We start from the raw sequence: 27,494 nt of genomic DNA, 5'->3' as shown, positions 1-27,494 counted from the left end.
TCTAGAAGTGGGCCTGTCCCGAGGGCCTTTTCCAGGCCCCAGGTTCCTGAGACATCAAAGCTGTTCCCAGGAAGGCACAAAGCAGGGAAGGAATTATGTCTTCCTGTTTAAAGGCTGCTAAATGGGAGAAAATAAGTGCCTTTCAAACTCAACACTTCACACTGTGGTTATGAATTCCATTTTTTTCACTACTTTTTGAAAAACTTGTTTTGAAATAATTCTTAAATGTACAGATAAGTTGTTAGAACTCCCGTATATCCATCACCCTGATCCACCAGTTTTTAACATTTTGGCGTATTTGCTTTATATATATATATATATAATTTTTTTTCTGAATGCTTTGTTGCATACATCATTTCCTTTTGCCCCTTTACTTTTTAAAAAATATTTTATTTATTTATTATTGTATTGTTTAATTATTTTATTTTGGTGGGGTGTGTGTGGGGGAATTAGATTTATTTATTTTTAGAGGAGATACTGGGGATTGAACCCAGGACCTCTTGCAAGCCAAGCATGTGCTCTACCACTTGAGCTATGCCCCCCTACTCCCTTTACTTTTTTAAGTTGTAAAAATAATAGAATAGAATTAAGATTAAAAAAAAAACCTTTAAAGATAACACCAAATCCTATCTCCCTAATACTAATACTAATATTTTTTATTAAAAATTACTTTATTCTTTGTCAGTTTGCATATATGACTTTTGTACAGCTCAGATCTCTTGAAATATATTCACTGAGTGATTCATCCATCTACTCAAGAAATATTTAACTAAACACCTCTCATGATCCAGGCCCTACAAAACAGATCCAACCATCGCATAATTTCATGTTACAAAATATGATAATTGCTATTGAGGGCAATTCTTCCCCCTGCTGCACCATTTCTCTCCAAGGAAAAAGTCCCTTGCCCTAAGTCAGGGGTGATAATATGGTTAGGTTTTTTAAGGTATTTATTAATAATTTCCTACCAACTTTCAAAAAATATTTTAGGTGGTTATAGTAAAAACCTGTATATAACCCTACAGTTAATCAAAAAGTCAAAATGGAAATCAGAAACTCCTTCCAACAGTTTCTCAGTCCAGTTTTTCCAAACCCTGTGATCCTGTGTTATCAGTGTATCACCAAGCAAGATTTTATTGAGCTTTATTTTCCATAATTTATATTATCAAAACAATTGGAGTTTTCTTGTCCATATATAAAATTGAATGAAAATATTTAATATGCCTTCTCAAACAACACAAACCACTCCTTTCATAGCAGGTTCACAATTGCTTTCCATGAAGGAAGGAAAAGGTGGCTTCCAGGAACATGACAGCAGGCTGGTTGGCACTTAACTTCCAGCTTCCTATGAGCCAAGGCAACAAGGAATCATGATGGCTTATACTTTCAAATTATCTGTTAAAAGCAAATCATTAGTTTTTCAAGAGAGATGACCTTCATTTATTTATTTAGAAACAGTACAGAGCAGAGATGACAGAAACTCTCATGCATGGAGGGAGGATCTGGACCAATTCTCATGGCCTGTGCCCCGCCCCTCGTGTGTGGGGGGCGCTGAGGGAAGTGGCAGGACTGATGGCCTGTGGTAGGGGTGCTCCCCCAACATCTAGGACTGTGGCCTAGATGGAAGCCATGGCTTCCTGGTAGACATAGAAAGTACCTGAAAGCACAGAGGGACCCTGCATCCATGGGGGAAGGTGGTCCTGTGGGTGGGGCTGGGGCGGGTGGTATGTTCTGTGGAGGACAAGGCAGCATCTCAAATGATCACCTGTGCTGAGTCTGGTCAGCAGGGGAATGGCTGGGTCCACAGGAAAAATGCCCCTGCCCAATCGGTGCCGAGAGTTTGAGCTGTGCCAGTTACAGTTGCCCCAACACTGCAGTACTGGAGCTCCCCTGGGTCAGACCCCTCAGCTGGACAGAGAGGTCCCTTGCCCCAGAGCCTTGGGGCTGGAAAATACCCTCCATCTGAATCCCAAATTTGAGCACCCTGAAAAGAGGAGAGACTCCTTGAACAAGGGGAGAAATCACTCTGATAAGCAGTTTGTACTTAATGTGCCAAAAGAGACCTGTTAACCCAGAAGAAACAGAATCAAACCGGAAGACATAAAGTTACCTTTCACTGGCAACATCAAGCGGGGATGGAAGCTCCCAGGCAAATAAGTTGAGTTCCCCAGAACACAGAAAAATCCTTTTCGACAGTACATCCCAGGGCAGTGTGTACATTTCAAACCCCTCCCTCTCAGAAGTTGGATTACCGAGATTTCCTGAACAAATGATGTATCCTGGGTAACCAGGATCATCAGGAAAAAGTGATTACGGATCTTTTACAAGGAAAAAAAGTGTTAGATGCAAACTTTCTGAACTCTTTGTATTACTTCTTCGTTAGTATGAAAGTAATAGATGGAAACTTTATTCTCAGTAACTGATAATTTATTTTCTACTTCCTCATCACAGCTTTTGTTGTTGTTCTGAAACTGATTCTCAGGAGCCTTAAAATCCACTCTGCTATACTTATCTTTGTCTTTTTATTTTTTAACCAGTGTCTGACAACACATTTAATTTGGGGGCTTTTCTATTTTTTCCTTTAAAGATCAGATTGAAAGCTTATTATTAAACAAAGAAAAATCTTTCAAATAAGAAAAAGCTGAGAATATGTCTTAAAGTAATTAATTTTGCTTAAAGTTACTAAATTTGTAATAATGAAGATATGTGTATGTAAACAGAATCAGGCAGTTAGGGGTCTAACCCCAGCTCCTCACTCGCCAGCAATGTGACCTTGGGGAAGTCACATGAAGTGTTTGAGTCTCACTTTCTCTCATTTGAAAACTGGGCATAATACTAGCGTCTCATAATACGGGCTGCTATGAGCATCAGAGATGCGTGTCAAGGGTTTAGCCCAATGCCGGGCACCCTAGTGAGTCACGGACCAACATTTGTCACTGTTGTTATTTTTATGATTCTTCTTGTTTGTTTCTCTCAAAATCTCTGTTGGGACACCAGAAATTGAACCTGACCAATTAAATAGGATGAGATGGAAACAGACCATGGAGGGTACTGAAATGAGCATTTCAGTACTATATTCTATGAAAGTAACTGGCAGAGACAAAAATTAGTAAAAGGCATTTATTCTGTAAATTAACTGAAATATATTTTAAAACAAACTATTTTCTTATCTTAATTTTTTTTCTTATTGAAAAATACCTTTGTATACAGTAATAAGTATAAAGTAAGAGGTTTGTGAAATAAAAGCTAATTTCTTTCATATTGTGGCAAACTGTACATAATTGATCTTTTTTTCCTCATTTTTAGGTGTACAGTTTGTGACAATAAGCACATTCACAATTGTTGTGCAACTCATCACCATCCATTTCCAGAACTTTTTCATCATGCCAAACTCTGTGCCCATTAAACAATAACTCCCTTCTCTCCCCTCCTTCCTGCCCTTGGTCATCTCTTTCCAACTTTTGTCTCTATGAATTTGCCTATTCTAGATACCTCATATAAGTGGAATCTTATAATATTTATCCCTCTGTGTCTGGTTTATTTCATTTAGCATAATGTCCTCAAGAGCCATCCATGGTTAGTATGTGTCGGAATGTTCTCCCTTTTAAAGACTGAATAATATTTCATTTTATGTGTAGACCACATTTTGTTTTTCCATTCATCCTTTGATGGACATTTGGGTTATTTCTGCCTTTTGGCTATTGTGAATAATGCTATGAACATTGTTGCACAAATATTTGTTTGAGACCCTGCTTTCCATTTTTTTGTGTATGTGCCTAGGATTGGAATTGCTGGATCATATGGTAAATTCTACACTACTTTTTGAGGAGCTACCAAACTGTTTTCCACAATGGCTGCACCGATTTATATGTGTGTCAGCAACACACAAGTTTCTGATTTCTGGCATTCTTACCAACACTTGTTATTTTCTGTTTGTTTTAATAATAGCCATCCCAGTGGACATGAAGTGGTATCTTACTGTGGTACTGATTTATATTTTCCTAATGATTAGTAAAATCTTCTGATGTGCTTATTGGTCATTTATGTATCTACCTTTGAGAAATGTCTATTCAAGTCTTTGCCCATTTTACAGTTGGGCTGGTTTCCTGTTGTTGTTTGGAACATCTTTTTAAAAAGCAGTAAGAATTAGAAATAACTCACATATTGGGGGCAAATGGACGCAATATTTTAAAATACAGGGTATCAAGTTGGAATTCGAGAATAATTTTTGGCTCCAAGGATTTTTTTTTTTAAATTCTCAAAACAAAGAGCACAGTATTTTCAAAGTTAGGTCAGATTCATAGTAGACATGAAAGTGGAACAAGTGATAGAAAACCCAACTGACTTTCTGTGTTTTCTGGGTAAGAAGAGGTTCCATTCAGAGCCAAAGATCATCTGTGAAATAAGCAAGCCAAAGAAAGGTAGAAAAGCAAGTACCAGCAGCCCAGAAGCCTGGGGGTGGGCGGGGTCACGTTGTAATCGAGAACTATCTTAGACGCCATGACCTTGAGGCAAAACTGCTTAGGAGAGGAGAGTCCTGAAGATGTTTGTGGCGTTGCAGGGTCGCTGGAAGATGAAGGCCACCGGGAGTGCGCGTCTGGCAGTTTTTCAAGTGAACACGTAGCTGGCCTGGCCGGGGACTACTAGGGCCAAGTACAAAACGAGCTTCGGACATCGTAGTAACAGAATTTTGTGAGCTAGCGGGTGTTAAAAGCATAGTCCCGCGCTGCCCTCACATCTAGGAGGTCTTCAATAGGGTTTTAAAACCTATTGTTTGATGATAAAACGATCTTCAGGAGTCAGGGCCCCCACAATGCCGGTCGCGCCCACCCTGGGCGCACTTTAGCAACTGAGCAGTGAGTACCTACCCCCTGCTGCGGGCCGGCGCAGGAGCTTTAAAAATGCTAATAGACCGAGAGGCCTAGAGCTGCGCTCATTGGGATGCAGAAAAGGGTTCAGCGATTTGGTGGCCCTTTCTCTGGCCCCTAGGCCCCAGCTTAAGTTTCCTCCGATTCGTAGGGTGTGCTGCACTTCGGGTACGCGGGAGACCAAACTCAGCGACTCCGCTCCGGTGATGCCAGTCCCCGCGGCCTGCAAAGGCCGAACCTCACACCCGTTCCCCACGCCTTTCCTGCTCAACATCTCAATCCAGTTTGTAACATCTCAATATGGTTTTTAAGCACATGGAGACTAAGGGCTCAGTTCAGGCCATATAGGGGCTCTTGGAGGACTCGCGGCCGACCTCAGGTTAGTGAGATGAGAGTTTGGGCAGCTCTGGGGCGCAGAGAGAAGAGCCTCCGAGCCCGCAGCCGCTGACTCCCTTCCGCAAACCGGGCTCCAACGCCGCGGGTCGCGGGCATGGAATTTAGTCTAGAGGCGGCTGGCGCTCGGCCTGGATCCCACGTTTGGTGTCAGACACTAACGTCGGGGCGGAGCGCGACCCCAGGTCCCCAACTTTCGGGTCCCCCCGAGCCGCAGCCCGCCGCCGTCCCGCGAGGTCCGGAGCTCCCACCCAAGGCAAGTCTTTAAAAATAGCTCCGGCGAGATCCAGGCAACAGGAAGGAACGTTTTTTTTTTTTTTAATGTGTAAAAAATGTTTTGCTTCTTGTAGGGAACACAACCGCTCCAAGTTCCAGCACACAGGGCTTGCACACCCACAGCCACCGCCGCCCCTCGGGCCAGGCGCGGGCAGTCTCCCGGATCCGGATTTGGGGAGCGCAAGTGCCCCCTGTGGCCGGCCGGCGCCTGACCCCGCGGTCCTGAGAAGGCAGGAGCGGTCGGCTCCGGGGCCCAGGAGGAAGTTTGAGCCTCGGGGCCGGGAAGGGGGCAGATCGGCGCCGCGGGCCTGGCAGGGGCCCGACGGAGCCAGGGCCACTCCGGGGAGCCGGGCCGAGGCCCGCCCGGGCTCGCGTCCCCCCACGTGGCCGGCCGCCCGGGGCCCCACGTGGAAGGGGTGGAGGAGGAAGGAGGGCGAAGGGAGAGCCAGACTCCCGCCGCTGCAGCGGGACCCCCACCCCAGCCGCAGAGGCCCCAGCGCTTCGCGAGGGCCTCCCGGGCGGGGCCCGGCCGGGGAGTGTCCGCTGCGCCTGGCCCCCTCGCCCGCCCGCAGAGCCTGTGTGCACTTTCGCGGAGCCACTAATCCCCCGAGAGAGCCGATTTGTAGTGAAGAGTATCTGTAGGGGGCGAGGCCGGCCCATGTGGGGTTGTGTCATTGGTTTGCAAAGAGAGACCCCGCCTTTGCCCAAAAAAAAAAAAAAAAAAAAAAAAAAAGAGCTAGGAGTGAGCGAGCGGCGACCCTCACCTCTCCTCCCGCCTCGCTCTTGCGCAGCCGGCGGCCACCGGGAGACGCGACCAGCGCCGCTTCTTTCCTTTTCCTTTTCTCTCCGTTTTCCTCCTCCTCTCCCGGAGGAGAAACAAATAAAGAAGAGCAAATAGCCGGCAGGCGCTCGGCATCCAGGACACTCCCTCCCCCGATCCAAGTTGGAATTAGCATCCTCTTGGGGGTGAGCTTGGCGCGGGGCGTGTGCGGGCCGGGGACCCCCAGCGCAGCCCCCTTCCGGCGGGCGGGCGCGGGGCCGGGACCAGGCTGGGGAGGATCGGGAGCTGGGTGGGCGGAGGAAGGGGGTGGGGTGGGTGGGGAAGTAGGAAGAGGCTCGGCGGCGAGGGGAGGAGGAGGAAGGGAAGGGGAGGGGTAGGGTGGGGAGAGAAGAGAAGGGAAGGGGAGGGGAGGGAACGGCGGGAGGGGAGGGGGAGGGGCGGGGAGCTGGAGAGATTAAGTTTTTGTGTGTGTGTCCCTGTGTGCGTGTGTCATTTTAAGGTGGCCCGGGAGCGGCCCAGAGGAGCCGGCGGCTGCCCGAGGAGCGAGGGACGGAGCCGGGAGCCATGCCGCGCTGAGGGGGGGCCGCACAGCCGCCGCCACCGCCACCGCCGCCGGGTGGGGTGGGAGGGGCGGGAGCCGCCGCTGCCGCCACCGCCGCCTCCCGGGTGGGCGCCCTTCGCCGTGGACGCCGGCGGCCCGGGACGAGGTAAGGGGGGCCCCGGGGGAGGGCTGGGGCCGCCGCCGCCCCCGCCTCACCTGCGGCCGCGGGCTGGGGGCGCCGCGCCCGCGGCTCACTGCGCCACTGGGGGAGGAGGAGAAGGAGGAGGGCGAAGGACACGGAGCCGGCATCCGAGGACATCTTTGGTCTGCGCCCCCGGCGCGGTGTCCCCGCTCGGCGCCCGGGGGTGGGCCCCGGCCTGGGGGTCCCTGTCTGCGGCCCCCCGCTGCCGATCGCGCCCGCTGGCCGCCGTTTGCGCCAGGATTTTTGTTGTTGTGATGAGAGTTGATGAATGCGAAGTAGGCGGTCACCTTCCTTCCCATCAGGATTGGCAAAAAAAAAAAAAAAAAGAAATCCCGAGCGCGGCGGCGTCCGGAGGGCAGCGGCAGTGGCGGCGGCGTCTCGGCGACGGTTTCCTAGGCGCCCCCGGCTCCTGTTCCCTGAGGCCGGTGGGTGCGCGCGCGGGGGCCGCCCGTGACCCAGGCCGAGCGCGCGGCGCGCCACGGGGACAATACGGCTAGATCCCCCGGGACTCGGAGTCCGAGCGCGCCGGGCCTTGCCTGCTGGGCGGGGGCGGGGGAGGGGAGCAGGGGTCCGCGGGGAAACCGGGGCGCGCGCGGCTCCGGGCCCCCAGGGGAAGCGGCCCCTGCTGGCAGGGGATCCCGCGCGGCGCCCCGGGAGCGCAAGTGAAAGACGGGAAAGGAGGCGAAGTGGAACCCTTTTGTTTTGCCGGCCCCGCATTGTTGGCTCCTCCGGGCAGCCGGGCCACATCTGCCGCCGCCGCCACCACTGCCGCGCCGGGCTTGGCCCGCCAAAGTCGCAGCGGGGCGGGGGCCCAGGGCGAGCCGGGCGGCAGGCGCGGGCGGGGGGCCCGGCTGGCCGGGCATTTCCTCTGCCCGGCCGCGCTCCCGCCGGCACCACTTCCTCCTCGCCCGCCGCCGCCGCCGCCGCCGCCGCCGCCGCCGCCGCGAACCCGGCCCGCCCGCCTCCCCCGCCCTGGCCGCACTTTTCGGGTGGGGCGAATCAAAAAGAAAAAGTTTCGCAGGAGGGGCTGGCAAGGGCGCGCCTCGGGCGGCGTGGACTCGGCGCGGCGCCACGGCAGCCCGGCGGCCGCGGTCGCCTCTTCCTCCTTGTCCTCCGCGGCGCCGGACCGACCCGCGCGGCCGAGAGGAAGAGCCTTTCTTTCTCTCCCTCGCGCTCTTCCCAACGCCCCGGGGCAAGTTGGGCAGAAGCGCGCCGGAGTGGGGCGCTCAGGGCCCTTTTACCAGCGGGAGGCCCGCGGCGCGGCGGGTCGCCCGCAGCCCACGCAGCGCCCTGGTGCTGGGAGGCCGCGGGCCCGGGAGCTTCGCGCGGTCACCGCTGGCCGCGGCGAGACACGCGCACACACTCCCTCCGGTGGCTCCCTTTCCGCCGCCGCCGATGGTCACAGACACAGTGTGCGTGAGCGCGCGAGTGTGTGGTGCTCCCAGACCCGGAGTACTTTTTCCGGAGGCGGCCCAAGCAGCAGTTGGGTCCAGGGATCCCCGTGTTTAGTATTTTATAGGGGGAAAGAGAAATTTTTCGTAGAAATCCCGGCTTGTTCTGCGTTCTTGCGGTGGACCCTGCTGGCAGTGGCCTACGTCGTCATGCCGGGCACACTTGCCCTTTCCGGGGTAAACAGATCTTTCTAGATTTTTCCCCCCTTTTTTCTTTTAAGACTGGAGATCGGGTTAAGTTCTTAGAGAGTCAGATGTGAGTGGCTTGAAGGGTAGACAAGAGAATTCTATTCTATAAATATGCATTGGGAATTTAAAATGCTAAGTGCCTTATTTGCAATTCTGTTGGATATTGTAGAGACTGGTATATTTTTATCTGACATGGATAATTTGGAGGGGACGTTTATTTTGGTTAGTTTACTGAGTGATTCTGCCTCTCGAATTTGGCGAAATATATCAAACTCGTACTATTTCAAAGAAGACACTACTCTGCTAGGTGCTTGGGTTCAAAGACAGTTTAAAATTTACGTCGTGTTCAGCACCTAAAACTGCTTTTCTGCCTCTAGGGTTCTCAAAGTAGAACTTGTTAGTTTTCATGGACTTCGGAGAATTCCACGGTTTTGATTTTTTTTTTAAATAATTTTTTTACATTTTGAAGTAATGGGACTTTAAAGGATCTTGTTTTTATAACCCTTTGATTTCAAAGAGTACTTCTTACAGCAATTATAAAGTGATATGCAAAATGCTAATTAAACACTTTCAGTGAGAGCAGCTTTAATATTGAAACAGGATTTCTTTTCTCTTTTTAAGTACCAGGGACTGTATCCCAGAGTTGAAACACTAAATGTCCTTTTGTCTAGTATCAGATCTCTGAGCTGCTCTGACACTCTCCTGTAAAAACCCCTAGTGCCCTTTTTATTGCCCCCAAAAGAAAAGTTAATGAGACGGTAGATTTCAAGCAAAAAAGCAGGCCCTCCTTCTTGCAAAATATGCTTCCAGTTGCCATTGAAGTTGGATGTTAGCCGTGAATGCACTTGCCTTTAATGAAACCAGTTTAATCGTTCACACTTGATCAAGTATAACAGGACCAAACAAAGGAAATAAGCCAGCATATTTCTGTAGAGCATCAAGGGGTTTAGTGTAAGTGTTGATGTCGGGTCACCCCCTCCCCCCACTCTGTCCCCAGTGCAAGGGAGTGAGGGTTGAAGGCCCAGGGAATTTATGGCACTGATTGGTTTTCTGTGCCTGAGGGGTAGCGGACCCCAGTTTGCTCCTGTAGAAAGCAGTTATTAGAGGGAATTTAAAAATCTTGGATTTGGAGCTTGTTTTAGACCTGACAAGGTGCCTTTTAGTTTAATTCTTTTTCCTGTTTGGGGCGATAAAGCGAAGGGGTATGTTTTCTCCTTCCTTTCTGATAGCACGTTAATAAGGCTGGGTGGAGGCTGCTCTGCATGGCTCTGCAGATTGAGCTCAAAACCCTGTTATTTAGGACTTCACTTGGGATCTTCCAAACTGCCCCTTGGCTGGGTGTCCTCCTGGGGGAGGGGCAGGGCAAATTACCTTTTCTTAACTGTAATTTAAACAACAACAATAACAGAAAATCTCTTTGTCCTCAAAATGTATTCCTTTGCGAGGCACAAGTTGCAGCTTATATCTGGACTTAATCACTGACTGAGTGAAGAAATAGTGCATACAAAGTGTATCTCTTTAAAGTTAAAAAAGTAAAAAAAAAAGGGGGGGCTACTTAAAAGCAAACACTACTACTAGCATTGTAAAAATACACCAGTGACATACTTTGTGAGATATTTTGGCCTTTTAAGACTCAGGGCACACCTGTTCCTGTCCCCGCGGAGTCGAGTTTGCTTTCCCTGGCATTGTTAATCTGGTCGTGTACACAAGATGAAACAGGAAAACTTGCTATCTATGTAATTATTAACTAGCCCATCAGTTACCCTTTCAGGGAATAATCAATAACTTTGCTCTTGACTTTTAAAACTCCAAAAAGAAATCTCTGTTCGTAAGTCTGGAAGTGTCTTAAAGAGAGAGGACGTGAAACAAGCAGCCATAGCACAGCAACAACATACACAACTACAAAGTCAACCAGCAACTTTTTCAGTGTTGAGCAGCTAGCTCCAAGGTAAATGAAGGATGGGTGTAAAACACAGGCGCTGAACAAGGGGCTGGATTGGGAAAGGATATTGTTGCTGGAAACTGTTAAGTACTGAAGCCATGGGAGGACAGGATGGCTCTCACCATTTGAAATCCTTGAGATTCAAAACAGAAAGGGCGGCCCCGCTGGGGTCCAGCACCAGAATGCTATTTGCCAACAGTACTCTTCCATCATGAATCATTTTTGAAGGCAAAGTTATCCCCTTTGCACTTAACTCTTTCCCTAAATGGAAAAAAATTTAGAGTTTACAGCAACGATAGAATGGCCACCTCAGTTGTCATTTTTTACCAGTGTCATTTCAATATAGAAGGGCTGTCATCATAACTTATGTGAGTATAGCCTGGGTCCCTCTGTTAATAATCTTTCTATCAGTGAAAAGCAGCAGTCCAAGTGTCTCATGTCCCTGATACAGACCACAAATATATATTCATGTAGTACATGATTGGGAAAAGAAATTTATCTGTTCATCGGGGCACAGCTCTGGTAATATTTCCTCCGCCTGGCTGATGGTTCAATTACAGAGGGTGGAACACATTTTCTTAGTAATTAAAAAATGAGAATGCAGTTTGCTTGACCCTTCGGATAGAAGTACTTAACACTGCATATTGAAGTCTCGGGGTGCCTTATTCCCTGAGAATCTTCCTGCAAATGACTAGCTAAGGGGTGCTTGTGTGGATTTCTCCTATTGTAGACTTTTAGTGGGCAATATGAAAATACTGGAATGGATACGCCCTAGGGCCGTACTGCCTGGGCAGGTATCAGTTTTCTCCCTTACAGCTGGTAAGCATGTCCTAATTTACACTGCTACAGTTAAAGTTACAGCATCCTGGGGAAAAAAGGAAAAATGCAAGGGTTCTCCCCCAGCCCAATCTTTTGAAGTTAATTTTTATTCAAGTCTGGGTTTGATGGAATATGTATCAAAGACTTCCAAAAAGGTTTTAGACAAAAAACCCCACACCTATCTCAGGGTTTGGGAAATTATATTTAATAATTGCTAAAAAAAAAAAACCCTTCAGAACCATTTTTAAGGTGTTCAGTATTTCTTTTGATCATGATTTAATGGATAGTAGCCAAAAGCCATCAGTGTGACTCTGATGATCTTCACAAATTAATGTTTGGGCATCATCTTGTATGTAGTTGCTTTTAGCCATCATTATTAATGTTTCAAGCCTAAATTATGGCTGCACTTGGGCCTTCAGGATCTCACCAGTGAAAAGAAGGGCTTTGCACATTGTGCAAAAAAACGGGATTCACAAATGAATACAGAATGTACAATAGGGAGAGAGCCAGGCCATTGTTTGTGTGGAATGTTGACCATGGGAGCCAAGGGGCAGTTTCGCCTTCATTCTTCTAACTGCTCGAGAACACAGAAACTTCAGGAGCTGCAGACGGGATGGGAACCAGTCACAGTCTGTCTTTGCCCAACAAGGGAATTGGGGCTGCCGGCCCGCTCCCCTTCCAGAGTTTTTCTTAGACGGTGATCTTTTCTGGACTTCTGCGGAACTTTGTGTGCTTTTTCTCCTCAATGATCTGCTTTTGTGGGGAAAGATTCTAAAAGCAAGTGGTAAGGTTCTCCAAAGAAAGTGTAAAAGAAGCAAACGTCTTTCCCCCTGAAACGCAATTTTAAGAAATCATATTCAACGTGTAGCAGAAATCGAGGCATCTTAAGTCACAGGAAGCAGTTGTGTTTATTTTTATTACTCTCCTCACATTAAAGCAGGTTTTAATTTGTTCGGGGTGTTAGGGAAAGTGCAGCTAAAATGCGTATTTGTTGGATTTTTGTGTTTTGTTGCACAGCCGCTGCCATTTCTGAAAACACTCCTCTGGATCGCATCTTCCTCCTCCATTCACAAAGCCCTCCTGCTCCCACATGGGAACTGAGGTTCCAAAGTGGAGCCAACCCTATTGCTAAAGTGGCAGGCGCTCCTGTTAACTTTCTTTTTCACCCTGGCCAGAAATGGAACCAGGGTAGCCGTTGACCATTGTTGAGGGCTGATGCCCATTCTGACTTTAGTGAGGTGCCTTGGGTAGAACTTTGGAGGCCAGTTGATGTTTCCATCTGTATCTAGCCTGTCCCTCCCTGAGTGAGTGTTTTAGAAATGATCTGCTTTAACTGTTTCTGTAACTAAATTTAACAGATGGTTGCTTGGAGTTGGCTTAATATTCACAAAAATTGTGATAAAACGGTTGGGTTCTTATTCATGGAGCAAGTGATGCTTTTGCTTTTATGGAGAATTGTGACTTCTATCCTGGGTAATAATAAAGCTTTCATTTCTCCCCAAGGTCAGATGGTGTTTAGGGGATGTTAATCCCGAATAGCTGTTGCCTGAACTTGGTGGGCAGCCTCACCTTTTGTTCACTGAGAGTCAAAAATTGTCCCGGGGTTGGGGAAAGGCAGTGCTTTTAATCCATTGTGGTTCTTAAAATTCATCCTGCTTGTAAGATGAAAAAGCAAAACCCCAAAAACCTTCTGTTATGTTGTTGCTTTTTCTCCCCTCAAAAGTGCTCAGAAGTGTGCTTTTTGCATTAAAATAAATCCTTAATTAAGACTTGAAAGACACTATTAACTGGCTTGAGGACTGACTGGAAGTAGTGGCAGTGTTTCCGTGTCTCATCCCAGCCCAGGTTGTGGCAAAAACTTGGAAGAGCCTTTTTAAGGAATTTGTGACATAGAAGATGTGTGGGTCTTTCTCCAGCGCCGGGGCTGGCCAAGAGGTTGTAAACTCACTGCTGCGCTCCAGCCAGGCCTGAAATCTGGCCTCCAGCACAGGACAAACAAAAACTTCATTATGGAGTCACGGAATCCCGGGAAGTTTCTTTGGAAGAAACTGTAGACCTTAAGACCTGGATCTTAAAGGTCAACTCCTCTGGCCTGATGGGGTTTCCCCCCTAGTATGGCAATTTTAAAAGCCTACCTAATGCTGAAGCTAGCTAAAGAATCACTTGATAGGTGAAACTGACCTGAATCAAACGCGGAAGTGATAGTACTGTAGCTGCCCCAGGGGGGTGAGTGCAAGTTGGGAGGGGCGTGGGGGTAGAAGGGGTGGGAGGAACAGCGGTGAAATCCCTTTGCTGTAGAGGGCAGAGGCCGGGAAATGTTTCGGGCACCTTTCCTGCTGAATGAACTCTGGCTGTGACTTTATTCTTTTGCCGATGGCTGTCTTTAGTGCGGTAGGTCTCAGCTTGTTCGGGCCCAGGTGGGTCTAGGGAAGGGGTAGGCACAGTGCCTGCACGCCCATTTGGGTGGTGGAGCTTCCGGGCCTGCCCACCTGGAGCGCAGCCAGGGCCCGCAGCGAGCCGGGAGGGCCCTCGAGAGCTCTTAAAACCCTGTCCAGGAATGGCTGAGGGGACTGAGAATGTTCAGCTGGGAGTGGAGCGGCCTCACCTGGTCACATGGGCCTGCTTTGCTGGGAGGGACAGAATGCTGGTGACACCAGGGAGGCCTTGCTGTTGGAGCTGCCAGGCCAGATGGGCTGCGTGGTCTCCTAGCGCTGACTGAGCTTGACTGACCACTGGGTCTGGGCGTGGCGCAGCGCTTTCCAAACGTCACAGACCCCGAGGGCGGCCCACACGGGGGCACCAGCCTAGAGAACTGAGTGGTGGGAATGGTGCATTTTCTTCCCAGTGGGTGTGACAAATATTTTAAAAGTTTTTTTCCGGCTCTTCTTCAGACGTTGAACTGTGGACTGCATTGCTGGCTAATTCCTCCATCTGCCCCTCGGGGCCTGGATGGAGCTGGAGGCCCAGCATTGATGCCAAGTTTTCTACCCATATTCCTTGGTATCCCAGGAGGACACAGAGATGTACCTGATTCCTGTTTCTTATTGCTTTCTGGTTATAGGCTAGAAGTCACTCCAGGAGGGCAATCAATAGAGTATATTTTTGCTGTACAGATGTCAATATGCACACATAAGTGTCTACAAGTAAAATCTCAGAGTGTGTTTGATCTTAAAAACATTTCACAGTCATTAATCTTCACGGCGCTCCTGCGGGCTAGGTAAATAGAGCAATTCTATTTTATGTGAGGAAGAAATACTGAATTGCCTCCCCCGAGTCATAGAGGTTTGTTCCACCACTGGTTTCTGTAGCTCGAGTTTGGGGGCCTGGGGCGCTGGGAACCCTCACGTTCGGCCCAGATTGACCGCGGGCGACTTCCGGGCTCCTGCACGACCTTCTGCGGGGAGGGCAAAGGTGGGCCTGGGTGAAAGCCAGCCCGCCTACCTGGCCGCGCTCCACCTGGAGGGGGCGGTGTCTGTGGCTGTGTGGCAGTGAATGCGTCCCGACCGCCGGGGTGCTGGGCCCTGCTGGAAGGTCGGGTCTCCCGGCGACCCGGGTTCCGGGGTTCTCGGACTCGGCCGGAAGGTGAGGTCCCCACGACCCTTGGGGCCCGCCAACCTGATGGCTCCGCCCCCCTAGCTGCTTCACCTGGAGGCTCCGCCCCCGAAGCCCGCCTACCTGGCGAGTCGGTGCCCCCCACCCCCCCGGTCCCGCCAAACCCGCACACCTGGCTGCCCCGCCCCTCCGCCGTAACCCCCTCCCCCAGTCCCCCCGCAGGCTCGCGTACCTGCCTCCCACCCCCACCCCGCGCTGTACCCGACTCCGCCGGAAGCGCCCCTCCCCTCGCGCTTCGCCTTTTCACTTGTAAATAGGGAGCTGCTTCCCGCCGCGGGAAAGTCTCCGAGAGGTGATAGAAATGGCCCTTACCCCGCAGTGCCCACTTCCTCCTTCCTCCCACAGGCCATTGTGCAGGGGCCCGCCCCACGTCGCCGCCCACCCGCGGGCTCACCTCTCAGTCCCCCGGGCCCGGTCTGGGAAGAAGCCACGAGGCGACGCAGGACCCAGAGGTGGGCCCCGAACCCGCGGCCGAGGCTCGGAGCAGAACCAGGTACCTGGCTGGACAGTGCCTGAGCCTACCCCCAGCGACCGCGGGCTCTGGGGATCTTAAAGCTGGGGTCGCGTCATCTCTGTCTCCACCCCTCACCCCCACAGGGAGGTTCGTTGATTGACTACGCGGTGGTGGCCGAGATGCAACCAACGGGAAACGACTCCATCACTTTGACTTGGCCGGCTTGGCATCCCGTCCTTTGGGCGATGTTGAGGCTGCGGTTTCTGGGGCAACCTTCAAATCTGGGTACTTTACTTTTATACCAAATAGCAGGGTCCCAGTTTCAGGGCTACAACGTCCTTCTTCAGAATCTGCATCCAGCTCACTCTGCCTTTCGCGCTGGAGGCTTGATGAGCCATGTGAGTAGAGGTTGCCCGGCCAGTAAATTAGAGCCAGGATGATCTGGGGCTTTTTTGCTCTACACCTCTCTTCTCCCTGGTGGAGGAATTTCTGTGTGTTTGGCTTTTTCTATCCTTGAGAACTTAATTTGATACTCTAGAAATCCTTGCAGATCATTTAAATAGTTCTTTTGTCTCCGTTAATGTAATGCTGTACCTGCCATTTATTGAGAATTTACTTGGTATCTTTGTCACTCTTGCTGGATGCTTGGTCTGTGTCGCATTGGATGTTCACAGCAAGGTGAACTGTCAGGCACAGAGGGTGCTTGGGTGACTTGTCCATCTCTTCCCTTCCCTCCAAGTGGCAGAGGTGCGATTTGAACAGGCTCCTGGAAGTGAGGATCTGGCAGGATTCCCTGGTGGAGGTGGGGCTTCTTCCTGGAGCCTCTCCTGCCACCCTGAGAGCAGAGGAGAGGTGAGAGTCCAAGCTTGCCCTGAATCTGGCATGTCCTCCCCAGGATTCAGATGGTTTCTCAGAAACAATTACCTTTCTCAGGCCCAGAGTTGCTTTCCAGATCACATGGGGCTATGAGAAGTCCGGCTTGCTTTAATTTCCTCCTTTGATTAGTGGTCTTTTGTTAGGATCTCACAATCTAATGCCAAGGAAGGATTTGTAGATAGTTTCCTGGACCAGGCCTGTTTTAAATTCACTACACTTTCTGGGTTAATGAACAGCATGGCTCCTGATTAGAAGCCTGAGGCAGGTGCAGTACATGGTGGGGGGTGAGGGGCCGTGGGGGTGCCCGTTGGGTGCCCTGGGAAAATGCTGCCTCTGGACCATAGACTCGACCTTCCAGCAAAGACCAGAGAAAGGAGGGACCTCGAGGGCTAGGCCCAGTATTACTGATCTGGCCTCTCCGAGGTAGAATTGATAGCCACTGTTTCACCAGTGAAGAAAGAGTCAGGGAGATTAAGCAACTACGAGGCCAACTCCACCTGGCTCTAGTTTCTCTGTAATTGGTCGAGGCTTCTTTTAGCTCTGATTGTCACTTGGATACATTTGGGGATGGCTTTGCTGTGCTAGCCAAATTAGAACCCTTCCGCCCTGATCTCATTTTCTCCTCTGCCTCCATCTGAGTGTCTCTGATGTGCACCCCCACCCCAACACACAAATGCGTGTGTGAGTGCACTTGCCCTGAGATGGGGTAGCTTTCACGGTGCTTAGGGTTTTTTGCGGTAAAGTTGGATTTAGTGGCCAGGTACCATTTTTCTCAGTAGGTAAGTCTGGTCTGAGTTAGTGATCTCACTGGGAGTCCTCATAGTGAGCCCCCTCCTTCCTGGTGTAGGCCCCCTATTTGGGGGAGGGGGCTGGAGGTTGATGGGGGTGCTCCCCTCCCTCACTGCGGCTGTACACTTTACAGCCGGATTCAGTATGCACACCTTACAGCAGGAGCTAGTTCCTGTGTTCAGCGTGGGGGAATTGGGAAAAGAGACAAGGGGGATGGTGAGGATTTCACCTAATTGGAATAGTCTGTTTGCACCATTCCTGTAAAAACTGGCGAGAAACTTGATGCTGCTGGGTAAACCTCCTTTGGGTTGCTGCCCTGCGTTTGTGTTGGCCTTGGAGAGGAATTTGAATTAATACTCCCAAACAAAGGGAACAGCTTTCTTTTCAAAGAGGCTATCAGGGAATTGAAGAGGAATGGCACAAAGTTGGGTGTGTCCTGAAATCTGGAGATAGGCCCTGCCTGGGTGATTAACTCACCTGAAAGGCACCCAGAGCAGGTGATGTCGGAGCTCTTCAACTGACCTTGGCGTCCTTTAGGGTAAGGTCCCCACACGGTGGAGATTTTCCTGAAAAACAGGCTTTCTTTTAATTATAAGATTACCTTCCTGCCCAACAGTGCTGCTCTTCCTTTCGTGAACACGTGTGTGCTTGGGAAATAAATCCCCGAAGTCTTTGCTGCTGCCGCAGCGGGGCTGGCAGTGGTGGGGACATCAGACTCCCAGTCTCAGTGTTTGGGTTCTGCCTTGTTTCCTCAAGGGCGGAGGGAAGCCCAGGGGCTGGTGGAATGGGGGACAGGGCCGGTGTGTGATCTCTTGACCAGAGAGTCCTGTTAGCCTAGAGTGCTGACACCACTCCGGCTTGAGTCATGATTATATTCTGTCTATTTTAAGCCCCTCCACTGCAGTTTCCAAACAGGCCTCCATCCTGCATCACTCCACATGGGGAGGGTGGTGCATTGGGCTGCAGCCCGGCCGGGCTCAGCCCGGGGCCAGCTTGTGCCTCTCAGGACCCAGCGGTGCTCAGTGGGCCACGAGAAGGGAGGAGCTACTTCCTGGGGGCTGTTCTGCCTGGAGAGGACGTGCTGGGTCTTCAGGCATCTACGCACAGGAATGTTCTCATGTCTCTTGTAGCTTTTTGTCAGCCCTTGTCCACCAGCCTCAGCATGCAGCTTCTTTAGGAGAGCCAGGATTTGTGGGGGTCCCAGAACCTTTTTGGGGTCAGCACGTGTGTACCCCTGCCCTGTCTTGAGTTTCAGGGCTCCCTGGTTCTGCAGAAAGGCCCCTGGGCTTGGCATCCCGCGTCCCCTGAGCAGGACGCAGGGAGACTGCTGGGTTTCCCACGTGCCCACGTTGGCGCCATGGGGAGTGCACCAGGGTTCCCGAGGGCCTGGTTGTCTGGCCTTGGCCTTTTGCAGAGTTCTGTTCATTCTCCCTGTCCCTCTAAGACCTTTGCTGCTCTTCACTCAGGGCTGAGGGTGTTTTTTTTTTTTCCCCCACACACAAACATCCTTTCTTCTCATTTCTCAACTAAGCCTGGGATTAAGAATGTGGCTGCAACTGACAAAAGGCAGGAGATTTCAGAATTAACGTTGGAATTCTATCTGTAATGATGTCTTCCTGAGTATTTAAGGAGGACTTTGAACGGTGGGTAATTTTTTTTTTCCCTAAACTGGCCAGATGTGCTTCGAGTCGTGGGCAGAGGAAGCAGCTCAGAATGATTGGAGTTTTCTTTGCGATAATTGTGTGCTTGCCTGATTTGAGTCTCCTGTGTCCCAGGGGCATGAAGGGAGAGGGGGTGTGCCTAACAGTTGTTTGGGTTGTGTTTTTAATGTGTGTCTCAGACAGGCCTCGAGCTCAGCAAAACCACTTGAATACATGTTGCAAGTATAACTCTGGTTCTTAAGAATGTTTCTCTGCAAGGGAGATTAAAGGTCCCCCCACCCCCCCTTAATTTATTCCATCTTCTAGAGCAGCAGTGGGCAAGCTGGGGGTTTGGAGGAAGACTGACTGGTGGGAGTCGGGTCTGGGTACCTTATTGTTAGTCGGGAAGAGGGGAGGGTCAGTGCAAGGACCAGTTTTTGGCCACGCTTATAGCTGGGAGTTTTGCAACCTGGTGATTACTCGGCAGGTCAGGCTCCAGGCCCAGATCCAAAAGCTTTTCTCTGGGCCACCCCGGCAGCCCACTGGAGCACTGGGCTGACCTCAGTGTTATCTGTGGGCTCACTTAGATGGAGAGGGAGAGGTCCCACCCAAAGGCTGTGAATATCTGCCTTCCTTCCCAGGGCTGAGGCTGGGCCCAACCAAGGAGGGACAGCCCTGCCCTCAAAGAGCTGAGTAGAGGCAACAAGATACATACACCCTCACCAGCAGGGGAAGAGGCAGCAGACAAGACAGACTGTTCTAGAAAGTGTGGAAAAGGAAAGATGGAACAAGATGCTTGAATGCATCCGGGATTTCCTGAGGCCTTGCTCAGGGAGGTAATAGTGCTTAGAACAGGCCTGACACGTGGTAGAGGTTTGTTAAATTTATAAAAATACCAAATAAACAAACAAGTAAATCAGCCACTCTTGCCCAGAAGCGCTGTGTGCCCAGTGGAGCAGATTTTCTTGAGCGTCCCTCACACCGCCTGGGTAGAGATCAGAGGGGCCTCATGGGGGCACTGGAAGGAGGAGGGGTCTCCCCCCGGTACTGGGGGACTTCAGAGAAGGTTCCCTGGGCCTTGATTGCTTTGGTTGTGCAGGGTGGGAGATGGGGCTGGTTAGTCACAAAGATGGTAGGTGGTCCCTGTCCTTAGGGGAGATGACCCGTCATGAGGGGGTGGTTTTATCCTTTGCCCATAAAGGATGGATGAGTTTCATGGAGTTGGGAGGTGCCAGGTGAAGGGGGCAGGGCATCGTGAGAAGTGTTTGCGTTAGGAGATCTGGATCCTTGTGCTCTTAAAAAATACCAGAGTCGTCAGTAGAACACAAAAATTCAAATATCTTGATTAAAATAACATAATTAGTGATTTTGCTGAAAAGAAATGAAGTAAAAATTATGGAATAACTATATAATAATGTAAAAATACAACGCTGGAGTCTGCAGTGCGCAGGGCAGGGAAGAGCCGGGGTGGCTGGCTTAGGGAGCAGCCTGTCTTCTCCTTGATTCTCGGGGCCAAAGTGGTGAACTGAAGACCGTTCAAAAGGTTGTTTTTAGACTGTGGAATGTTACTCTATTAGGTCACTCAGAGAAATGCCCAGTAAAATATTTACTTTCTGTTTAAGACCTACTTTCCTTTCCCAGAGAAGAAAGGAAAAGTGAGTGGTTGGGTGTCCTTTGCCTAGAGGACAGGCAGTGCCCTTGACAGGTGCTGTCTGCTGGCGAGGGTGGCTCAGTTCTTTGCCACCACCGCCGTCTCGACACCCTCCTTATTTACGGAGCAGGTGAAGCCAGTGGAGGCAGGCGTGCCCCGCCACATCCCTGGGGGATTTGTCTGGGACAAGGCATTCTGCCTACCCCTTCCCCACACGCATCTGTCTTCACGTGTCCCCTTTCCCCGTCCGGGTCCTGAGCGGCAGGAGGAGGGTCTGAGCCTCTGAAGTGTGGCGGCTGTGGTCTTGCTTCTCAGAGAACAGCTTGTTGGGTTTGTCTTCCCGGCATGAGGTGGGCACTTGGTCAGCAGCACCTTTGGGGACTGGTCCAGGTCCGGCTGGGCAGCTGAGGTTCTGTGGGCGTTTCTGTGTTCCAGCCAGGGCCTGGGAGTTGGGGTGGGACTGAGTTATCCCGTCTCAGGGCATTCATTCACTCCTGGGGACAGACTGGGCGCCCACCAGGGCCAGGCACATATGGATGTGGACGTGACGCCCGGTGGTGTCACTGCTTCCGGCTGCCTATGGGCTCCAGGTGCACACTGGTCATGTGAACATGAAATGGTGAGGTGGGGGGTGGGGAGGACACGTTGGGAAAGATGTCCTTCCGAAGTCTGTGGAAGAGACCGATGGTTGCCTTCAGGGTGGCTGGTCATTTCATGGACCAGCAGTTTCTTTGGGCTTAATTCATACCATTAAAAAATCTCCCTTGGAAAGCGAGGTGATCCTTGAAAATGCCCTTGGGAGGCAGCCAGTGGTGGAGTGCAAGGGCATTTTGGGGCTCAGGGGCCAGAGTATCCTATTTCCACTTTTGCACAGTAAGGAAGAGGCCGATGCAGGTGGGGACTATGATTACTAGTGGTGGCGGTGGAAGAGGACTGGGGACAGTGGCAGCATCGGCAGTTACCCTGGTGCTGATGTAGCTGACAGCAGTGCCCTCTGCCCCTGCCTTGTTCAAGCTCCACACGCTGTGTCTCGCTGCATCCCCCTAGAACAGAAAGTTGGAATTCAGGTCTTCCCAGGAACCCGAAGCAGGTAAGTGCTCGCACCCCTCAGCCCACACCCCGAGGCTGGCCCTGCCCCATAAGTCGGGCAAATACATATTTAGTGCATTTAGTGGCAAGAAGCTGGCTGTGGGCTTGGTGGTTTTCACATGAGTGACTCACCAGTCCCCAGTGAGGGCCTGCTGCCCAGGTGGTTTGAGAGGGTGACATCTAGAGCAGGTGGATCTCCAGGGCACCCCTGGCTAGGAGAGTCTTCCTGGGGGCTCCACCTAAAGTCTCGTGGGGAAACTCCACGTGGGGCCAGAACATCTGTATTTTTTTTTGCAAACTCTTCTCAACACAGCCAGCCCCAGAGCCTGCCAACAGCGTGCAGACTGTCTTTCTTTTAAAACAAACCACTCCCCCGATACACACCCACACACTTGGGTCTAGTTACTGGACACTTGGCATGACAAATGATTGAAAGATTTTATACTTGAATTATTCCTCCAGCCCCGCATCTCACTGAATAGACTTGAAAGTGGAAATACGGATTTCTGCTTGACCCAGTCTCATTTTTTGGTTTAAGAGGGATTCTACCCCTTGGAATAGCACCCAGCATTCCTGAGGACCTGAGGGAAATGTATTTGCCTATTAAAATCAGAGCTGGTTCCGTACGCAGATGCACTTGACATTGAACTTCCTCTCTTGACCAGTCAGTAGTGTTCATTGAGAGGAAGCTGGGCTGAGTGTCACAGCATAGTGGCAAGGAGAGAAACGATTTTCACAAATTACACTTGAGTAAAGTATGAGCCACGCAGTGAAGCGCATTTTGAAAATCTAAGAGGGGAGGATGTAGCTCAGTGGCAGAGCGCGTGCCTAGTAAGCATGAGGTCCTGGGTTCAATCCCCAGGACCTCCATTAAAAATAAAATCTAATCTCCCTCCCCCAAAAGTATACAGTGCTGTATGTCAGTTTTATCATAATAAAACTGGAAGAAAAAAAGATTTAAAAAAAATTTAAAATATCTATATACACAAGTCGAAGGTGGGTGCAGTAGAGTCTGACTTCCTCTTTGAGCACAAGGCACACCCACCTCGCTCTGTGGGTGAATGAAACCACCTCCAGGAGCTCACCTGTGCTGTAGCTTTATTGCATCGCGATGCCAAGCAGATTTGGGGGTGACACCTTCCATTTTAGAAATGCGAGCAAACACAGTTTGTGACAAATCCTTTTTATCTTGATCGGCGAATTTATTAATTAGAAGGCTTCTCTGAGACCTATACTTAGGTTTCCATGTAGACGGCAGCTTACCTTTATTCCATTTGTAGAAATACCGTGTCACACAGGTACTTACTTTGTTTTTAGTAACAACCTCGGTAGGAGCCAGTGAGCCAGTGTGGGTACTTCCCAGGTGTGGGCCAAGCCACAGGGATGGGCTCACAGTTAGTAAATGATGGAGCAGGATCTGAACTGGTTATTCTCCATCAACAAACACCAAGCTGCTTAAAGAATGGCTGTGTATTCACACAGCCCAATTCTAGGAATGAGGATGTGTGTACAGATTTGAAGACGGGGAGGGGTGTGAGCAACCAGTCCAATTTTAAGAGTCTGAAGCCTTTGGCACATTCCTTGTGCTAGTTGAAGGGTGAACTTGAATGGCCATGCATGGTATTTTCAGACGAGGAACGATTTAAGGGGCCTCCATCTGCCCCTTGGTAGGAGGTTGGTAACCGTGGTCTTGGGCAGGAAGGATTTGCCCTTTCTGGTTTGGGTAACCGCCTTCTGAGGGCGGCTTTGGGTACTTTTTGAATTGCACATGCCCAGCAATTTACTGTGAAATTATAGCTATTGCCCTAACCATTATCTGGCAAATACCTGGCAAAGTGGCACAGGCCTGTGTGTTAGGGGCCACACGTTAAGGGGTCTCCAACTGTGCTTGAATGTGGGAATTGGGAGCCTTTGGGGCCCTAGAAGTTTCTTTTGGGGATGCTTTTGGACTTGGGTTAGCAAAGAAATGACTTTATGATTTATAGTGTTTATGGAGATTAGCATACCTATCTGTTTTCATACAGACATCTTAATAGAGGGTAAATACAAAGTAAGGCAGAATGCACGAACAGAGGGATTCCCACACGCAACGTTGTAGTGCTCGGCAGCGTAATTGTGTTTTGTACACTTCCCAATTAAGCAGTTATGCATTTACTGGAAAAACTACCTTTAAGAGATTTAGGAAAGCTTTATAATTTAGTAGATCAAAAAAAAATAGATGTATGACATTTTATGCATAGGGTTTAAAGTTTTTACAGTGTATGTTAAGGTAACTCACTTAGGACTGATTTGTGGACATTTATGTAGTGACATTGACATGAATTTGCTTCTTCTGAAAATCGCCTGTTGAGCAAAGATCTGCTTCTTCAGCAAATAGAACCCCTACTGTGTGCCGGATGCCAGGGCTGCAGGCAAGGGCAAGGAGGGTTTATCCTGAAGTTCAGCAGAGCAGTAGTGAGCGTGCGGGGGCTGGGATGGGGACCGCTGCTTCCCAAGTGCAGGGGTGGAGGGTGGGTCCTCTCCAGGCTGAGGGGTCAGGGAAGGACTGAAAGACGCTCTGGCGCTCTCTCTTGCCTGAAGAAGTACTGTGTAGCACTTAAGAACGTAACTTCCAGATGCCCACTTCCAGTCCCAGCGCCCCCAGGGAATAGCTGAAGGCCTTGGGAAGGCCCCCGCCTTCTTGTGCCCTCTGTCCTCACAGCGGGGAGATGGGCTTCCTTTGTATCTACCTCTAATGTGTGTGAGGGTTCAGTGAGTTAACAATGTGTGGCAAACCCTGGACGTGCAGCTTGAGTAAGTTCTCCAATGTGAGCACTTACTGTTACTATCTCTGTTGGAGTAAAGAGTGTGAGGTCTGGGCAGTGAGAGGGGCTGGCACTGGCGAGGCCAAGAGACGGCCAGAGGGTCACAGGGTGCTCTGAGTTCAGATTTACTCACTGCCACTGGACATGGCATTTTAGAGCAGTGGTCGTGGTGCCCGGAGACTGAACCAACCTTGGGCTCACCAGGCAGGTGACAGGTGACAGTGAGGGGCAGGAGCTGTCAGAGGACTGTTGGGACTCGGACAGGTCCAGGTGCCCGGTTGGCCGTGGGGTGCGGAGAGGGCAGTGGTGTCTACTCAGGTACTTGGGGGCTGATGTCTGGGTCAGTCAGTTTCATGAACCTGAGCTTGTCTCAACACCGACGTTCGAGTTTCTATCTCACTGGAGCCCCTGGGTGTGATCCCGCAGTGTCTGTCCACAGGGAAGCCCAGATCCAAGGTAGGGCCAAAGGTTGCTCTGTCACTTTACTTTCTGCCCCCATATGGGTCACCTACAGGGGATGGGTGGTGGCAGTCTTGCTAGGAGGAGGGATCAGCAGGGGAGAGTTGAGGGTCTCATCCTCGCTCTACACTTTGCTTGCCATGTAACGCTGGGTGGACTCTGGCGCCGCACCTGTTTCCCCTTCAGCTCCCTGGATCCCTGGGTTTTCTGGATTGTGGCACGCCTGGGGTCTCAGCACCACCAGATGAGGATGAGGCTGGATGTGGCCTCTGGTGGGGAGCTCAGAGCTGCTGGCTTGCCCGCTGCATGCATGCTCCAGACTCCCCCAGGGTGCTGATGGCAGCAAAGGCAGACCCAGCCCCACCAGGGAGCTTCCTGCGGGGAGCCACTCCTTGCTTGTTAACAGATGGGTTTGGACTTAGGCTAAAGGGTGTGCTGAGGGCAAAAGTGATAGATGGAACCCAAGTCAGAGCAGTTAGGGAAGGTACTTGAGCAGAATCTCACTTCTCACTTCTCGGCCACTGAAGTGCTGGAGTGCAGTGGAATTTCAGGGAGACTGTGCGGGTGTGTGTTTGACAGGATCCTTCCTGCCTACGTTGAGTCTCCTCTTCTGGGTGTTACTAACTGGAACAGAGGCGAGTTCCTGGGGAAAGCTGGCGTGGTGGGGCAGGTGGCCGCAGGTGGCAGCCGCCCCTTCGTTGGAAAGACCACTCTGGCTACACTGGGATTGTACTTTACTGCACAGGGCAAGTCATTTGTTTTTATTATTTGTTTTGGCTTTTGGGAGGGATCAACTTTTTAAAAATGTTACATAGGTATGGTTTCTATACAGTTACACTCACTCTTTGAGCCTGCACTTCCGCATGTTTTGACAGGGTGTGAAAACCATGTGGTTGCAGAGCAGTTCCATCACCAGGGAAGGTTCCCAGTGCCCTTGTGGTTGGTTATGCCTCGACCCTGCTCACTGCTGATGCAGCTGTCCGTTTATGACAGTGGAGAGGCCAGTCTTGGAAGTTCGGAGAAGTATGTAGATGTTTGGGTGAGGTGCCCGGATTTTCTAGGATGTCTGTAACATCCCAGGGTTTTGCCTGGCCCAGGATCATGCTCCAGGCAAGCAGTCAGACTTGCCTAAGTGGCACCACCCATGCCATCCACGGAATGCCTGAGACTTAAAGAGTCATTGTAGTTGGAATCTTGTCTGCCCCGATAATCCATGGGCCCCGAGAGTGGGTAGTCTCGAGCCCGCACACCGCGGGCCTTTGTGCCTCTCAGGCCTTTCTTCCTGGACACCCCAGGGAAACACAACAGCTGCTCACTCTTCTCCACACGATGTCCCCCCCAGCCCCTCTTGGAAGGTGCCTGGGGGACAGGTGCCTCCTCTGTCCACCACAGCCTCTGGCTCCAGGTCCAGAGGGACTAGGAGTTACCACCAGGCCACTGGCTGCTTCCTCCTTCCTCCGTGGGGAAGTGGCTTTGGAGGGAGCCAGGCGGCATACTTACTTTCTGCACTCCTGCCTGCCGCACTGATCCATGCTCCTGGGCATCTGTCAGGTCCCTGTTTGTTTTCCTGCAAGTAGAGGCCAGCCGGGCCCACCACCTTTTAGCGCAGTTTGCAGAAAGCCTGGAGGGACTGGCGCTCTTTCCTAGGGAAGCAGCAGTGGCTGCTAACCTGCCGTGGGTCACCTGGGCCGGCATCCCATCCTGGAACCATAGTCCTGGGTCCCACTCCTACGCTTGCCAGCTCCTGTGTGTCAGAGCATGAGCTGTGTGACCAGGGTGCTGGACACGACGCCCAGAGGACACGCTTACCAGGTGTTCCTGTTCCACTTTGGGAAGGAGTTGCAATCGACTCGCTCTCTTCATGGTTTTTAAATATTCTTTTTATTTCTGTTCAGTTGGGGGGAATTTTATGAAATGAGCCTTGGAATTTTTTAAATTGTTAACTGGGGATCGCCGCATATATTAATTTTCTGGTTGTGGCTGGAAATGTCTTTTCAATGCTCAGTACTTGCGCCCCCTCCCCACACTGCCCCACCACTCAGCTCAGGACAGGAAAGTGAGTGGCCCCAGGTCGGCACTCACTGTTAGGAAACCCTTTGGTGCCTCTGAGCTCAGACTAAACGTGACCTTGATTCTTGAAATTCCTGGCTAAGCGTCCTTGGCCTCTTTGGGGTGGTCTGTGAACTGCCATGCTGTGAGTGCAGTGGAGACCTGGCCCAGTGCTTAGAGGATTTGAGGGGCTTCCAGGTGCATGGAGATTGGAGCCCTGGGTTAGTAGCTGAAAGTTGACCCAAAGGCGCCAGGGGCCAGCGGGTTAAGAGCTGTTTGAACTTGCGTTTTGGGACCCTGAGCTATTCTGCGTGTGACCTTCACTCCCTGGCAGTTCTTACTTGGGGGTGGGAGGGATGGGAGGGATGGAGCACCGCCACTGACGGGAAGGCCTCCTGGCCTGGAGAGCCTGCAGGACACAGCTGCCAGGAGGTTCTGGGACTCAGACGCTCACGACCGCCTGAGACGGAAGTTACTCCCAGCCCTTCCCAGGCGGGGGAGAAGCTGCCTGAACACTGGAGTTTATTATGGGAAAAGTTGAATGCTAGAGTTTACTGAAACAGAAGGGAAGATAGTGTTTTATGTCCTGAAGGGCTCGGCAAGCATTTT

General features: G+C 50.8%; 2 protein-coding genes and 1 non-coding gene across 7 annotated transcripts in view; 2 read left to right on the top strand and 1 right to left on the bottom strand.

Moving 5' to 3' along the window:
* Positions 1-5,576: 5,576 nt before the first annotated feature.
* Positions 5,577-7,527, bottom strand: LOC140699474 (uncharacterized). The gene is made up of 3 exons (XM_072972096.1): positions 7,076-7,527; positions 6,302-6,397; positions 5,577-6,173 (listed from the first exon to the last, which is right to left on the bottom strand). Exons 1-3 carry the CDS (start codon positions 7,358-7,360, stop codon positions 5,580-5,582), a joined length of 975 nt encoding a protein of 324 aa, XP_072828197.1. The 5' UTR covers positions 7,361-7,527; the 3' UTR covers positions 5,577-5,579.
* Positions 6,373-27,494, top strand: part of CTBP2 (C-terminal binding protein 2) — a 151,994-nt gene continuing 130,872 nt past the window's right edge. For 3 of the 5 annotated variants that reach the window (XM_072972092.1, XM_072972088.1, XM_072972090.1), the window contains exons 1-2: positions 6,373-6,503; positions 6,818-7,025. The gene's annotated coding sequence lies outside the window, so the exon portion shown is untranslated. Of the gene's footprint in view, positions 6,504-6,756; positions 7,026-7,400; positions 7,487-27,494 lie in introns of those variants that run through there. The other 2 variants (XM_072972089.1, XM_072972091.1) reach the window with 2 other exon arrangements.
* TRNAT-AGU (transfer RNA threonine (anticodon AGU)) lies at positions 22,371-22,443 on the top strand. The gene has a single exon. It is a non-coding gene; the product is annotated as a tRNA-Thr (tRNA).

Source organism: Vicugna pacos, chromosome 11 (genome assembly GCF_048564905.1).
Source record: "Vicugna pacos chromosome 11, VicPac4, whole genome shotgun sequence".
In the NCBI taxonomy this organism is placed as follows: Eukaryota; Metazoa; Chordata; class Mammalia; order Artiodactyla; family Camelidae; genus Vicugna; species Vicugna pacos.
Note: the sequence above shows the minus strand (reverse complement) of the source record. Positions and strands in the feature narration are given on the sequence as shown.